This window comes from Bombus terrestris, chromosome 3, assembly GCF_910591885.1.
Source record: "Bombus terrestris chromosome 3, iyBomTerr1.2, whole genome shotgun sequence".
NCBI classification, from domain to species: Eukaryota; Metazoa; Arthropoda; class Insecta; order Hymenoptera; family Apidae; genus Bombus; species Bombus terrestris.
In genome coordinates this window covers 14765663-14782675 of record NC_063271.1, presented here as the reverse complement: position 1 = coordinate 14782675, position 17013 = coordinate 14765663, and the positions used below count along the sequence as shown (strand labels likewise).

Below are 17013 nucleotides of genomic sequence, written 5' to 3'. Positions count from 1 at the left end.
CTCAGCAGAATTAAGATGTGAATAGTAAAAATCTAGTTGAACAAAAAGTAGGTTTATAGAAATAGGATTGAATATCACAAGGCCATGACTAATATATAAAACAAAAATATGACAAAGAGAATCATCTTCCGGCATAGATTTTTTTATTATATCATATAATGCCAATAATGTGCACCTTTAAATTTAAAGAGTTATAAGATCAATTCGTAACTTATATAAAAATTTCTTATGTACATTCTCAACTATAAATAAACATTAAATTTTCTTTTCTGGAACTATACGGAGATTCCTGGTAAACATGAATTGGTCTAGGAGAGCAGTTATAGAAACTCCAATTTTTAAAAAAATGACGCCGTTGAAAACATTTCTGCAAATATCTAGATGTTTGCATTTTGCAGATAATAATTCGGCTAACAATACAGATGAATTATGTAAAATAAAACTTGTGGTAAATTTTTTGAATCAAAATTCTTTCGATTCCTTGATTGAACAAAAAAATACTTATTAACACTTATAATGCACTTTGTTTTCTTCCATATTTAAGAGCGTATAAAACTAACAAAAATTATTATATCGTAATTTTTTTTTCTGAAGATGCCTGAAATCTCAAATTTTAGAATATGTACATATGTTCTTTGTTTTTAATCGTTCTGATATACTCAGATCTATTCTAATGCTACCTACCGAAAATCGGCACAAACTTTCCGAGCGATCCAATACTAATTGAGTAGCAATGAATATGTAATTCTGTTTTACAACAACATTACAATTGATATATCTACTTTGCATAAAAATGTCATCGTTCAATCATTATATTCGAAGTATTTACTCATAAAATTAATAACGTTTGACTAGCCCTCCTTTTAACGTACTCTACCGATCGTTCATAAAGCATAATTAAACACAGATGTAAAGATTAAAGAGCTACATAACGGCGCACCACAAGCAGGTAAAAAGTTCCTTTATGTCTCTCATCCATCATTACGGTAGCTCGTAAAGGTGTTTGGATTTTCCATAGAAAGCATTTACGTATATGCTATATATGTTATATAAAATATTTGGAAGTTTCGAGTGTCATTAGAATGCTAATGAAATTTCATGCCTGACATGACACATATTAATACGTTTATGAAAAGTGCGAAAAATTTATCTAAAATTCCATGAAAGTGCTCAACTGCTTTTGTTTATTTTCGTTAATGTAGAAGATTATTCGTTTGCCTGTGCGATCAGTTGCGATGTAATAATCTGCTGTCGTATTGTTCAAGGAAAACAGTGTACAAAAATGTAAGAGATGAAGAAAATTTAACCCTTAAACTATAGAGGTAAATATTTCATGTCCAAGTTATTTTGACCGAGTTGAATTTCTCGCAAGGGAGCAGGTTGAAAACCTTTCCAGCCTCCCGCCCAAAAAAAGTTATTTATTAAAAGTTTTATGATAACCTTAATCCAAAACATTTGAAAATATCATACGAATTTTTTGGGATTTTTCTAACAAGTGTTACCTAATGAAAAATGCATCGAACACGAAAGTCAGAGTTAGAGTTATAGTTAGAGTACCGTAAAAACGTTTACTGTCTAAGGGTGAATTTTTGACATTTTGAATTTTCCCGAGAACGGAAGTCGTTTATTAGAATCTTTCGTATTCCGGATGTTCGATCACCGCAGAATAAATTTGGTGATCTGAAACTCGAAGTCGCAAGTTATTATGTCCAATGTATTACGCGTAGTTTCCTATGCCGATATGTTTACTGGGACCATTATTTCTACGGTACGAGTGCTTGGAACCCTAATGTAGGTCATCGGGGTACGATATATTCGCGAAATAAATGTTTCACTCCGAAAAACCTCATAATTGCAGAAAAGCGAAAGACCTATATGACTTCCTCTTTCACAAACTTAAGTCATCTCAAATAAAACATTAACTATTTATCATATTAGATTCTGGTTACGCCGAATACATATAACGTGTTGAGAATTGTGTATCATAATCGCTGAAAGAAATATGTAGGAACACTTTCATTACATGTAAAGATGATAAAATAAAACATTTTTGTATTTATTTAATATGTGATTTACAAGATACTCATAGATAACAATTACATATACAAAAATGCTGCTACGCACATACTCACACACGCACTATATGTTTATCACTATTGCGCATCCGATTCGGCTGTACCGTACAAAACGTTATTTTTTATTGACAATGGAACACTTCACGATTTTACATGTCATCCTTGCGGCAGGGGCCACACTAACAGTTCTTTGCATCATTCCATTTTTAGTTTTTTTTTAACTTTGTTTATTAATTCCAGGTTTTTTACATATTTTTCTTTTTTACATGATTTTTTTTCCAGAATAAACGCCGAATTCTAATTGTAGGGTGGTACAGGCAAAAGTACCGATACGCGACGGTACGACGTAGCCATGCATTATTACATTTTTTTTTTCTTTTTTTTAAGATTATTATTGTGCCTTAAATTTAAGCCGCCGTTGCGCTGTGCTTATGTACGATATTTTAATTTATGTCCTGAAAGCCTGGACGCAAAAACAGGACAGTTCGCTAGCCTATTAGGGTGGGGATGGGAGGGGTGGGGAGGGGTGTTCTGTGGGATTAGTATAATATTTGTTTATCTATTTACATATTTACATATTTATACTTTATTCGGTGAGCGTTGCCGTTCTGTGGTTCTTTATCTTGTTGTTTTTTGTTATGGGTTCCGTATCCACCAATATTTTTTTGTGTTTTTTCTGTGTTTGTCTTCTGTATCCTTTTGGGGGAGGGCCATGTTATATCTCCACCTAGTGTCTGCAGTACGGCCATCTAGGTTTTCCTCGTATTGTATAGATTTAGGGATGTTGTTAGATATAGGGTTTTTTATGAGGATTGCCGTTCCTCCTCCTTGGGTAGCGTTTGGTCTGTCGTGTCTTATTATAGAGTAGTTTTTGTAGTGCACTTTGTGTCTATAGTTCAGTTTTGTTTCTGAGATAAGTAGTATGTCGGGGGTTTTTTTCTTAATTAGGGTTAGCATGCTGTATCTTTTTTGGTTTGAGATTAGAGAGTTGGCGTTTATTGAGATGATTTTCAGATGTTTAACTTTTATCTGATTTGTTTTTTGCTGTAATTGGTGGACGAGTGGGTTTTGGCTAATCTTCGTCTACATTTTCGATGATGTTGAAGATGGAGTCGATTCTTTCTTCATGCGTATTTAATGCCTTTTTTATTTCATTTAGTTGTGTTTGTTGGTCGCTTAATGCTTTTAGAATGTTTTTTTTGAAGTCTTCAATGACATTTATTATGCTTAGTTGGGGTGTGTCTATCGTTGGGTTGGGGTTTTGTTTAGCTCGTGCCGCTATATTTGTTACTTGTGGGCTTGTCTCGCTTATACTTGTTCCTTGTTTTACTATGTCCGCGAACTTTAGCTCGGGGACGTACTTATGGCTTATTTTGGCGATTCTTTCGGTTTTTGTTGTTCTTGCTTTGGTGATTTTTTCATTAATCTTTTTACGTAATTCGGCGAGTTTTGGGCATCCTTTGTATGATGCAGGATGCCCGAAGTTTTTGCAGTTTACGCAGTAGATTTTTTCTTTGCTTACTGCGACTTCTTTTTTTAACTTGCACTCGCCTGGTCCGTGCGGTTCGGTGCATTTTACACAGCGGTAGTTTAGGTTGCAGTTTTGTGCTGTGTGGCCTATTCGCTGGCATTTGTAGCACTGCGTGATGTCGTTTTTTTTTATTTTTTCCCATGCTATTTTCAGGTAGTTCAGTCTGTTTATTTTTAGAAGATTCCCAATGTTGCTATCGGGGGAGACTTGAATTATATAGATTGGGAGCAATATATTATTCTCCCTTGATTTTCTTGTTAAGAATCGAGACACTTTGGTGAAGTTAACTTCTTCTATTTTTAGGGCTTTTAGGTCCTCTAGTATTTCCGCTTCTGTGTAGCTGTTTCCTAGCCCTTTTAGTAGGTACGTGTGGGGTTTTTGAGATTTTGGGGTATATGTGAAATAGGCCGTGTTGGCTGCGGTCAGTATTTTTTTTGCATTCGCGTAGTCATTTAGGTTTTGAAGATAAAGCACGTGCTTACCTGAATGGATTCTTTTGATATGGAAATTCTTGATTTTAAGGGAATTTTTCATTAGTGCTATCGTGTCTTTCGGGTCTTGTAGAGTTATGTTGATAGGGGGTGGCCTGGCTCCTTTTGCCGATGCGGGGGAGTCTGCCTGGTCTTCAGCGGGGTGGCTGGGGGGGGGGGTAGGCCCTTATGCGTCTGGCTTTTCAGTGGGGTTGTAGATTGTGGTGTTGTTTTCTTCGACGGAGCGGCGGGGGAGGTGCTTGTCCGGGCGACATTGTTTTTGTTCGCGGTTATCGGTGATGTGACCAGGAGCGTGGGCTGTCTGGTTGCTTTTTTCCTTAGTAAATCGTTTTTTTTTTATGTTTTCGATGATAGTTTTCTGCGGTTGCGATGCGCAGGGGTCTTGAGATTGGAGGGCTTCGAATCTGTTTTTTATTGGGATTGCCATTGGTTGGGGGCTTCTTTTTTGTTTCATGTTTTCGTTTTTTTCGTAACGCTCCTCTTGAGAATCGCTTTCTTCTTCTTTTAAATTTTCTTGACTGATGTCTTTTTTGTTCCTGCTTACCAGGTTTGGAGGCGGATTGAGTTTCCGCGTCTTTTGTGCAGCAGGTTTTATGCTGCTATCTTTAATTATCTGTTGCTTTTCTATCTTCCTTTTGACCCCTTTTTTTGTCGGGCTTATGGCGGATTCTGCCTCCTTGGTTTCAATTTCATTCCTTTCCTTTTCTATTTTTATATTGTTTGTAGTGTGAGTGATGTTATCACTATTTTTTCACTGTTTAGCACTCTTTTTGTTTTTTTTTTCGCTCTCTCACTGTATACTGTACACTGTATAGCTTGCCGCGCTCACTGTTAGGGCCCCGCACTCACTGTTAGGGCCCCGCACTCACTGTTAGGGCCCCGCACTCACTGTTAGGGCCCCGCACTCACTGTTAGGGCCCCGGCACTCACTGTTAGGGCCCCGCACTCACTGTTAGGGCCTACGCCTGGTAATCCCTTAGGGCCGAGAGGTCCGGCCTGCTCGGAGGATCACCGGCCTGCTCGGAGGATCACGGTCAACTGTTTTCCATTTTTAGTATATGCACTACCAAAGGAAGTACCTTAGATATGTATTGTTTCCCGTGTATAATATAACGTACTACCTTTGCTAAAACTAGCGAGAAAGCAAATGTCTTATAGGTCACCTAGCGACGAGTCGATGTACTACAAACGCAAGAGTACTTATTATTTACTACATTAAAGAGCTACATAACGGTGCACCACAAGGAGATAAAAAGTTTCTTTATGTCTCTCATCCCTTTATTATCATACCCTGCCCTTAGTGAGTAGTACTTAATAGCAACATCTAATTCATGTTTTCTACCTGTTTAGGTTATATTCATTACATGTTATTCGCCATGATTACCGTATTACTTTTTGTGCGGTAATAACGTGTAAACGAAGTAATATCGCATATATTGTGATGATACAATAGTAAACAACTGATTAAAACATCATTGTAGAATATTCCAATCTTTTTCGCACAATTATAAATAATTGAAATCTTTTATTTCGCTAAAATTTTCCAAAAACTCATGTTAAGGTAGTGCAAATCGAGACGCTTACTACCATTTGTGTTCGCATGGAAGGATGACCCAAAATTATCAAAACGCTCAATTGGGAGATGCTCGCGCAACCCATGGCGTATTAGCCGAAAGCCAAAAGTTTGAGACCAGGCATGCTTAACGCTTCTCCTAATGAAATTTCAAAAGTGCTAGTTTTTGAGACAGCTATTTTTTTTTGCTACAAATCGCGACGGGTTACACCGTTTTCTTAATCGACTGGGGGATAGAAACTCACCCAAGCCTCAGTTCGATTCGATTGTTACCACGGAAGTTTGCGACGATGGCACCATGGACCAGAAAGATCCGCCTGCCAGGCATACGTGACCAAGTGGATCAAGCGCTAAGACATCGCGTTGCCCAGCTTATTATGTTGAGGCGGTCAGGATGCCTAGTAAACATCGATCCTTTTCCAGGAGAAACAATGATCGCGAGATTGCTGTTGGACCGCCAGCCGGGAGATTCCCCGAGAGACACGGGAGCACACTGGTTGGAGCTTGGATACCTCGATCCTGAATAATCGCTACTCTTGCGAGACACTTTTTTTGTTTGTTATATGAATTGTTTTATGTATATATTTGTATTTTTGTATATATATCAGTATTACTACTAAATAAAAACTAACAAAACCCAAAAAACTTGTAAACGCCTCTTTATCTTTCTTTGTCATTCATATGACAAGTCTTACAATATTAAATTTAAGATATCTTTTTAGTTATTCAACTATTCGACTGTCCTAGAGAGCACGTTCGTATATTTATATTGACAGATGTTATAAAAAGTTCAAAGTTAGAGTATATATGTAACTCCGGTTAAAGATTACGAATAATGGCAATAATATTTTGCCCGGAGTTCGTTTGTCTTTAGACCTTGAAAACCAAAACAATGTTGGTATTTCAAGGCACAATAATATGAGTCTCTCCCGATTCGAATTTTACGTGAATTCATGTGCCGCTACATCCACAGTGTTTTTTTTTTTTTTGTATGTTGTTTAATTTACAAAGGTTATTGCGTACATACGGTCGTAAGACTTCGTTTATTACGTGGCGAAGTATTTCTACATCGTAATCAAGAAAATGTATTCTTTTTAATCATAACGCGTATGTGCCGGAGTTGACGATGTCTTCGATACGAGATACAGCGTCGGTTGCATTATTATCTAGGACTTTTATGTACCTAATATTAGTCGTGAACTGTGCGATATAGTCGAGATGTCGAAATTGTCGCGGCGAACACTTGTCTAGATATTGATTAAACACGTACGTGTGGGCTTTATGGTCGGTATATATTGCGAAATTTCTCCCTTCCTTAGCGTGTCTAAAGCGTTTAATCGCGGTGTACATCGTAAGTCGTTCGCAAGGATTTTGCAACGAATTCTAGCGACTGCCATTTGTCGTTCACGCGCTGTTGCAGAACCGCTCCTATCGCGTCATCGGACGCATCTACCGCGAGGTCAACGGGCGCCCGTGGTACCGGATGCGTCAACATCGTGGCATCAGCGAGGGCACGTTTCGACTCGCGGAAGGGGTTTTCAGTTTACTCCGACCACTCGATGGGCGCGTTGCCCTTTTTTACAGCTTTTAGTAAGTCGTTGAGTGGTTGAAGTATCTTCGCGCCTCTCGATATGAGGCCGTCGAAGAATTAATCATATCGAAGTAGTTAAGTAATTGTTTGACAGTCGCGGGCTTCGGAACGTTTACTAAAGCTTCAACGCATTCGGCTAGTGGTTTTATTCCGTCGGCGTTTACCATATATCCGAGAAATGTGATTGCGTAGTTGTTTAAGCGGTTAAATAAAGTTCGCAAGTGTTTGTAACGTTGCTTCTCGTTTTCCGAGGCTATTAGAAAATCTAGAAAATTAGAAAATTTGGTGATTTCGTGATTTCATCAACGAATCGCTGACAAGTTTGCGCGGCGTTCCGAAATCCAAATATCGTATTGACTGCTTCGAAAAATCCAAATGGAATCGTGATCGTAGTTTTTTCAACGTCTTCGGGCGCGATCGGAATTTGATGGTAAGCGCACGAGGTCGGTCTTAAAAAAGATACGCTTACCGTACAGATGTTGCGCAAAGTCTTCGATATGCGGCGGCGAGTAATTGTCGGGTACGGTGCGGCCGTTCAACGCACGGTAGTCGCCACAATGCGACATGCAGCGGTGATGCCCATGGACTCTTCGATAGCCGCATCACTCCTTGCTCCATCATCATCCCAAATCCCGTCTTCACCTGCTTGAATCGGTCGGGGGCAAGGCGTCGAGGTTTGCTAAAGACGAGAGGGCCGAGTGTGGTTTTCATGTGGTGTACCATACCGTGTCGGGTTTTCTCTCGTCCGAAAACGGATGGACGGGTTAGGTTCGGAAATTCGGCGCGGAGTCGATGATACGTCGATTCGCCGATGATTGTCTTGATCGGTACAGCCTCAGTCGCGGGTCCGCGTAGTTTATTGAGCGGGTACACGCATAAGTCAGCGCCAGTATCCACGAAGAAGGAGATCCTGAAATTCCTGTCTGTGATGAAAATGCGGCGGGATCCTGAACCGTCGTCGCACGCCGCGTTTACAGACGGCTGATGTCGTTTCCCCCCGTTCCAGCTGCAAGGAGTTCGGCACTTTCTTGCGCGGTCTCGAAAGATTTCATGGTAGTAGCATAGACCGGTCTGCAGTGTCCTTTCTCAGGAATATGAACGGCGGCGTCTCGAGTGTGATCGTGGACGGCGCGCGTTAATTTGCGCCTCAAATCGGCATAGTCTGTCACACATCATGTCTGCTATTTGTCCGGGTTCCGGACGTATATCGTGGATGGTGTCGGCCACCTCGATCAGGGCGTTCGCCTCTGTTATCCTCAACGCGGTTAGGACATATTGCATATTCGTTGGAAGGTAATCCTTTCAGATCGCTAGTACGAAGTCGTCTGAGACCGACGAGGAAGCGAGCTTCTTCAAGTCCCTGCAGAATTGGGACGGCATCCTATATAGATTTGCGAATCTTGTAATAAATTCCATGTTGGCACTCGAATGTAACACGTTCACCTTTTTTCACTTTTAGTCACGTCGGGGTCACCGATTTGGAATGGTATTAAACGTGTTGGATTGTTTTATAAAAAAAGAGTGATAAAATCGTAATAGTCAGTGTATATTAAAATGTATTCAAGTACAGGTATAGAAATAGTATATGCCGGTCGTAATCATCGCTCGTCCAAAACTCGTATATGGATAACAACTGAAGTCTTCAACTCGCTAACTATTCAACTATTCGACTGTCTTAGAGAGCACGTTCGTATATTTATATCGACAGATGTTATAAAAAGTTCAAAGTTAGAGCATATATGTAACTCCGGTTAAAGATTACAAATAACGGTAATAATGTTTTGTCCGGAGTTCGTTTGCCTTTAGATCTTTAAACCAAAACAACGTTGATATTCCAAGGCATAATAATATGAGTCACTCTCCATTCGAATTTTCTGTTTACTCATGTGCTACTACAAAACTAATAATCAGTTGAATCAAGTACCTGTATACTCTTCTCTAGAGAATTAAAAACTGCATTGAATGGCGTCTAAAAAATGTATTGTACTATTTAGAAAAACAAAGACAAAATCATCGGCAGATGTCCCTCTCGAAATAGGACAAGTTCTATCTGAAAAACTTTTTTCGAATAATGTATAGTTTGTATTTTACGATATTATCTATCGTAATTCCATGTTACTTTTATACCATATTATTTTATATTTAGATATTCGGTATAAATTTGGTAAAATTTAAAATGTGAAATATAAAGCTATTAAGATCTGGATTTCGATTAATGTAAAAATCTTTCTCGATTGTTATCGAGTAGTTAATTGTTTGTGAGAAGCAAATTTAAACAGACTCATGAAGCTTTCCTAACGACGATTCACGTAATTTATTGCTTGCTGTTTGATATGTTAATTTTTATCATTTGAACAGATATGTAGCCACTTTCATGAAACGCTGTTTGTTCGGAAAGGTTTCTGGGTAAATTAATTTATTATCTGTGTTAATTGGATCTAACGAAGACATCTAGTCGAATTTGTTGCAGGTAGAAAATGAAGTAAGATAATGGAAGGTCATTCGAAATGCGATGTATGCGTTTCAAACTCGTGATAAGTTGAGCGTCATTGTTCAAAGAAATCAAGATGTGAAAAATAGGTTATAGAAAGAAACATATTGAGTTTACAGAAAAATATTTCAATTGATTATGCTTTAATAAAAATTATAAAATTCTGGTATAAGGACGTAGGTACAGCTGCGGAGTGGGGATAATGACTTAAATAATAATGCTGCTTAATGACTTAAATAATAAAATAATAATAATAAATAATAATAATAATAACTGCTAGGACCTACATTATCTCAGCAGTAGTTTTTTAAATTAACGTAGAACGATGATTTTTTGTTAAATCTAAGGTAGCTTAACGAAATATTAACAAATATCATAATCAATTCTATAAAAAAATTATATTCAAGCCCAAAATTTTCAATTTTTTGATTTCATATTTTGTATATTATGGTGATCTGAGTCTGTTTCTGAATTGTAGCAAATTGCTCTTCGTCTTCTATTTTGTAACAATATTTTGAGGTTCAAGATTCTAAAAAATTATAAGGATACGGATCGACATGTTAAAATATCTAATAATGGCATATTTATTTTAACGGAAAGCAACAATTGATATCTGACACTGGCATATCAAAAACAAAGACTACATATTCTGCCTGTATATTGTTAACACTGTTGTAAACATTGCGAGGACAAAAAAAGTGTAAAGCAAGACAAATGAATATAATATAACATCCGCGAAAGCCACTATAGTGGCGCATCGTACCTAAGAGGTTAAAAGACAGAGGATAAATATTTCTTTGTGATTTAAAATTATGACAGCTGATTTTTTACATAGATATGTAAATATATATGTTTATTTATATTAAAAATATAATTTCTGGATATATTACAATATATTAGATACGGCATTTATTGTATTACAAAATTATAAAATCAAGGTGTGTAAAATATTACTAATACTTTGTTCTTTATATATGATATGTGTGTATATACATATACAGGCTGTATCACCTAATAATCACCACGATTTTTCAGGCACTTACTATAGTCTGACGAAGAAATGGTTTAAATAAAAGTTAATCAGTTTTCAATCGGCTAGAAATTGCAATACAAGAAATTTAAAAAAAATTGTTTTTTCAATAGAAAGTCCTGATCAGTTTGTCTTTTTTTAAATGACATTATGTATTTTTGACTTCTTACCGTTATAAATGATGTTAAAATGAATTCAACAACTTATTATATTATGACTTTGAAATAAAAATTACATTATTTCGATCAAATTATATATATGAAAATGGTGAGTTTCAATAAGAAAAATGTTAATCAGTATATTACAAAAAAAGCATAAACAGCTTACAGAAATAAACATAGCTCATGTAGTATTATGATATCTTTGTGCGTTCAATTATAATAAATGCTCGAATTATAGCCCATAATTTTAAGAGCACAATTCCGAACAATGCAGTAAATTTGTATTGATTCTTATTACAATCTTGTCACTACAATTATCTTGTGCGTGGGCATGCTGCACTGATTCGTTGCTTTAGGTATATAAGGTTTTGAATACAACGTAAACTGTAGACCACCGACTGTAAACAAAAAGAATCTAATAAGAACAAATCAGGTAACCAAAGTGATCAAGGTATAGGTTCATAAGTGCCCAACTAAGGTTTTATTTCTGTATGCTGTTTATGTAATGGTCTTTTTGTAATGTGTGTATGGTTTTTCTTATTGAAGTTCACAAATTATCAAATTACATATTTGGAAACGTGTGATTTTATCGAAATAAAATAATTTTTATTTTTGAGATCATAAAGTAGTAAGTCATTGAACTCATTTTAACATCATTTAAAACGGTATGAAGCCAAGAATACATAATGTCACAAAAAGCCAAGGTGACCTTGATTTTCTATCGAAAAATCAATTGCTTGGAAATTTTTTACATTGCAATTTGTAGTCGATTGAAAGCTAATTAAATTTCATTTAAAACATTTCTTCATCAAACTGTCGTAAGTGCCTGAAAAATCGTAGTGTTTGTTACATAATATATATATGATATGTATATAATATTGTATACATGTATAATTTATTATTGATATAAAATATAATACCCTCAACTAACGTACAATTTATATAAATTATAATTCTTAAGACTTGTACACTAATATAAATGAAATTGATATATATGTATATGTATAGCAAATAATGAAGAACTATAGCTATTTACTAGGAAAGTTGAGGTTTAGGTCCAATTCCACCTGCACGATCGTAGACTAACAATGCCACATCTGTAATTAATTTATTAAGGTCGCATAAATTTTCACATTCTGCATATACTCGTACTACGTCTTCAGTTCCTGACGGCCTAAAAATAAAAATTTTTCTAATTAATACTGTGAATACTATCGAATTATTGGATAAATCTTAAACCTTTCTAAGGTCACGTTTTTGCTCAGAGACAACAGAAATCCTATATGAATTTGCCATAGTAATGGCACTGCTCAGTAAATGGCAGGAGATTATTGAACAGAATGATGCATATTTAGTTTAATTATATTTATTGCAAGATGTTAGAATAAAGCTTATATTAAGACTTAATCCTACTATATAAGATTTGTATACTTTACAACATAACTTACTATGTAAGATTATACCATACAAGACTTATTTGACAACCCAATATTTGAATATTTTATGCATTAGCAAGCACAACTTTATTTAGTTATGTACATAAAATACATATATTTGTATTCTTATAATATCTAAGAATTAGAAGTCTTAACATATAATTTCTTCAAAATAAATTAAATTGGCTTTGTATATACTTATATAAGATGCTCCACACAATGGAGCAAGTTATGTCTTTAAGCAAATAAAATAGTAAAAGGCAGAAAAGAATTTTATTAGATAAAATTCTATGGTTTCGTATGACGCGTAATATTTATGTATATTTTTATTATCCCCAATTTATTATGTACTAAAAATAAAACAATAAATAAATAGAATAGTCATGTTAGCTAAAGAATATTTCATGAAATTAATATTTGTGACTATGTTAACTTTAACAAAAATAATTTATATTATAAACCAACAAGTATGTTATTATTTAAATGTTTTATATTACCAATTTTAAAGGAGCAATATTGATATATTGCAAGTTTATTCATAATATATATTCATAGAAAGATGTTTTAAAATAACAGTTTAACAAGACATTTTACCAACTTTTATATATAGCTATAATAAAAATTACATGTTACCTTACAAAAGATCGTCCTTTTTTATATTGCGATACTACTTTATCAATTTCATTTTGTAATCCTTCTGGTGTTATACATTGTCTTCCTGCATTAGTTGTTGTAATAACATTTTTATCATTAATTTTTACTTTTAATTGTTGATTTGGTAAATCTTTGTACATTTTTTCCCATTCTATAATATCCCAGCCTTTCGCATGCAAAACTGTCTCTACTAGCAACATATCACTAAAAGCATCTCCAACTGTTTGATTAATTACATTTATTATATTCAGTAATTTCGAGGCAGCTTTTTTCTCACTTATAGATTGTCTGTAATATATATACATATATATATTCGTGTGTACACATATGTATTCTTAATGAAAAAAATAAAGATTTTGGTAATCTTAATCTTTTAATAACAGAATAATTAATAAGCAGATAAAAGCGTTTTGAAAATGAAAATTATTATAAACTTTTAATGCTTTTTCAAGAAATAGAGTTTTAAAAACTTTCAACAGATAATTATTCAATATCTGATCCTATGAAGCCATAAAAATTCCAATAGACAGTAGTTCAATATCTCAATCTATTAAAAAGATATTTACTTATGATAGTTTATATTTATTCATGTTATATAATAATTACACTATTTACGTGTTATTGCAATAATAGAAAAAAAGAAGGGTATATCAAACATTATTATAAATTAAATAAAACTTACTCTGGATTTATGATAGCTTTCTTAATTGTTTCAATAGTAGTTTCTTTAAAAAGTACAGTTCCATGACCATTTGCTTCAAAATATATTCCTATATCAAATTCTAGTGCTTTATTATGTAGATGTTTAATACCAGTTGATACACAAGCAACTGGAATTTGCTAAAATGATAATTATAGAAATAACACATATAAATATAGAACCAATATATGATTTATGTATCTTTCCTAAAATATTTCAGGACATTAACAAACAAATAAAAATAAGTATACATACTAGTACATTTGAAATATAATCAGTAGAACTACCATTAGCATATGCTGTTTGTACTAAACCAAGTTGAAATGATAAATGACTTTCTTGTAAAAGTTCTTTAAGATATTCAGCAATAAGTGTTGCTATTCGGTCACCATCCAAAAGATGAAATTTATTGTCTTCATCCATGTAGAAATAAATAATTCTATCTGCATCACCATCTATGGATGCACATCTAACATTTGGTTTGAGAGGAAAATTTATAGGTGGTACTTGTTGTACTTTCACATAATCAGCTCCACACTACAATGAATTGATCAAAACAGATATTAAAATATCGAACTTCAATTAAATCAAAATATTATAATTATACCATGTGGTTTAATTCCCCATCTCCATCATTATATACATTAATTGCAATTGACGTTCCTATGTAATTTTGAAATTCTCTTATGGCATTAGCTCCAACACCGTTAGCAGCATCTAATAACAATTCTGCAACGTACTGTCCATTGTTAACCATATTTTGTCTTATATATTTAAATGCTTCTGATAACTTTACATAATAACCATATAAAGTGGGATCGCCATAACTACCATTTGTGTTTGTACATACAACAAGGTAATGTAACTGGGGGGTTGTAACAATACCAAAATCTTGTACAAATCCATGTAAGGCTTCAATTCCTGCAAGAGCAGCATTTAATAATGTAGGACTACTTTCTCTAGTGTCTCTACCAGTTATTACAACTGCATCTGTAGACATGTTAACATTTTGTTCTTTTATAATATGCTCTATTGCAGAAACTAAATTTGAATCTTCTACATTAACTAAGTTGGTAGCTATATGTTCCCAAGATGCTTCTAACATTTCACCAGCTGGATCTATAAGTTTCACACCATTATCAGACCCAATATTATGACTTGCCGTAATCATTAAACCAATTGCAGCTATGGAAAAATCAGATATTTTTAATTCAATTTTACAAGGAAAGTACATGGATAATATGAAACAAAGAATTTGATTACGAAAATATAGTTTCATAAATTTTATGCATGAACTTACCATTTTTAACTTTAGATCTCAATACTGCTAGCAATCCCATTCTATACAGAACATGTTCAAGATCATTTGCCCTAATAATAAATTAAAGAAGTATGTAAAAACTATATTTATAGCTTTAAAAACGTATATGCATATATAACTTTAAAACAATTGCAGCTAGGAAAAGCTTTCTAATGCAAAATTAGATAATATCACAAGAAAAGAAATTAATGTTAAAATATCTTTTTAAACAATATTTTTGGATACAATTATATAAAATTAATATTTAATTAAAATGCATATACATATACGTAATATACATATATTTACATATAACTAGGGTATTAAATAAAAAATTAATTCGTTAGTTCATTAACTTGATAGGATAAAATAATCACATACTTTGCTCTAAAGCCGGCTGTTCCATATTGAATATCATCGCTGCATTTTTTCACATATTTGATATTAAAAATATTTTTTAATTGAGAAGATTCCATTGTTTATTAATTTTTTGTTTATTAAAATATATACGATTTATCACGCGTGCAATAATACCTGTTGTTACCATATGGATTAAATGTCACGAAGTGAAAGTGAGGTTGTAGTTCTACAATAACAGACAATTTAAAAAACGATTAATGTAACTTTTTAAGAATACAGAATTTGTACAAAATTTAGTATATATTACAAAATATTATAAAATCAAAATTTATTTAATGTTTATATTTAAACAATGCATCACTTAACCTTAATTACTAATGTTTTCTTAATATTTCAATAAACTAACGACAGTGTAGAGAAAGATTCTCCTGCAAATAGATATCATTACTTTTGATTTATACAATTCTTAACTTTCATTGTGATACACAATGTACTTTTATCATATGTCATTAAAACTACAATATTCTTATCAGATTGATAAATTTATAATTCTGGATTTATCAAATTAAATAGATTAGATGTTTTAAGAAATGGTATTGCATAAAGTAATGTATTAAATAAGAATAATAAATTAATTTATTTTCTATTTATTTATAATTTCATATAAATATATTCTTTTAATTTTTCATATTCTGTCAAATAAATCAAATTTATATAAAATCAAGTAGCTTAATAATAATATGCCTATATTTAATCCTAGCAGCAGTTAATTTATTTGTTTTATGGATTATGAGTATATCTAAGTGTATTTACTCAATAATAAATTCAAATGAAAATATATTATAATATGATAAATGTATTTACAGAAATATCTTCTTTGACTATTAAGTGAAATTAAACTATAATATCATATCTTCAATATAAATATTATTAGAAGACTATAATACCTTTAATAAATATATATGTAATAATATAAAATTTTTAATATCCAAATGTGTAGCGGATCGAAAATTGAATTTTAGTTCAAAACAATTTTTTAGCAGATTATCGAAAATGCCTAAAAAATCGTGATTAATCTTAGAGAATACACCTTGTATGATTTATAATGGTCTCTAATTATATTTATAAGATTATAAAAAATCATATTTAAATTAAAATTTTTAATCGAAAAGACAATATTTTTAATAACTTAAAAAAGTTTTAATGTTTAAAAATAAAACAAAATGTTGAATACATAAATATATAAATTTCATTTAAAATATGGATTAAACCTGCTGCAATCTTCGGTTCTTTTTTGTCTGTAAGTACATATATATATATTAAGGTACAAATTAATGATTTAAATCAATCATTAAAGTGAAATATTTCGAAATCTCGGCTATTAGTAAAGTCAAATAGGAATATAAGTAACATAAAATAATACTGTGAACTTTATTCTTGTTCAATATTATAAATCATTAATTGACAAGATCCGATATTGCTATAACGCACAAATCTTTTTTGTCGCCATTATCGTACAATGTATGACGTGTGTCTCTATAGCAGTATAGATATAGCTACTTCTATTTTGTCTCTGTTTATGTCCTCAAAGTCTTATCGCTTATATTATATTAGACGATG

At 33.0% G+C, this 17013-nt stretch overlaps 1 protein-coding gene and 1 long non-coding RNA gene across 3 annotated transcripts; one reads left to right on the top strand and one right to left on the bottom strand.

Annotated features, from left to right (window-relative positions):
* The first annotated feature begins 7239 nt into the window (after window positions 1–7239).
* LOC125384742 lies at window positions 7240–10813 on the top strand. Its single transcript, XR_007223493.1, has 2 exons — window positions 7240–9667; window positions 9732–10813. It is a non-coding gene; the product is annotated as an uncharacterized LOC125384742 (long non-coding RNA).
* On the bottom strand, window positions 10647–15960 carry LOC100651058 (phosphoacetylglucosamine mutase). 2 transcript variants are annotated; one of them, XM_012318530.3, is made up of 9 exons: window positions 15760–15960; window positions 15415–15619; window positions 15034–15104; window positions 14341–14918; window positions 13989–14270; window positions 13716–13873; window positions 13013–13321; window positions 11980–12117; window positions 10647–11769 (listed from the first exon to the last, which is right to left on the bottom strand). In XM_012318530.3, coding segments are annotated over exons 2-9 (1632 nt in total). In that variant the 5' UTR covers window positions 15510–15619; window positions 15760–15960; the 3' UTR covers window positions 10647–11768. The 2 variants fall into 2 exon arrangements, with proteins under 2 accessions (XP_012173920.1, XP_012173921.1); XM_012318531.3 differs by lacking the exon at window positions 10647–11769 and having other exon boundaries at window positions 11776–12117; window positions 15800–15960.
* Window positions 15961–17013: the final 1053 nt, after the last annotated feature.

Bases quoted from the DNA above. Each gene is read 5' to 3' on its own strand.
- LOC100651058 (XM_012318530.3), bottom strand. From the start codon at position 15,509: ATGGAATCTTCTCAATTAAAAAATATTTTTAATATCAAATATGTGAAA. The intron at 14,919-15,033 runs GTAAGTTCATGC...ATTTTTCCATAG, and splicing joins GAGATCTAAAGTTAAAAATG to CTGCAATTGGTTTAATGATT. The intron at 13,322-13,715 runs GTAAGTTTTATT...TATATATTACAG, and splicing joins AAAGCTATCATAAATCCAGA to ACAATCTATAAGTGAGAAAA.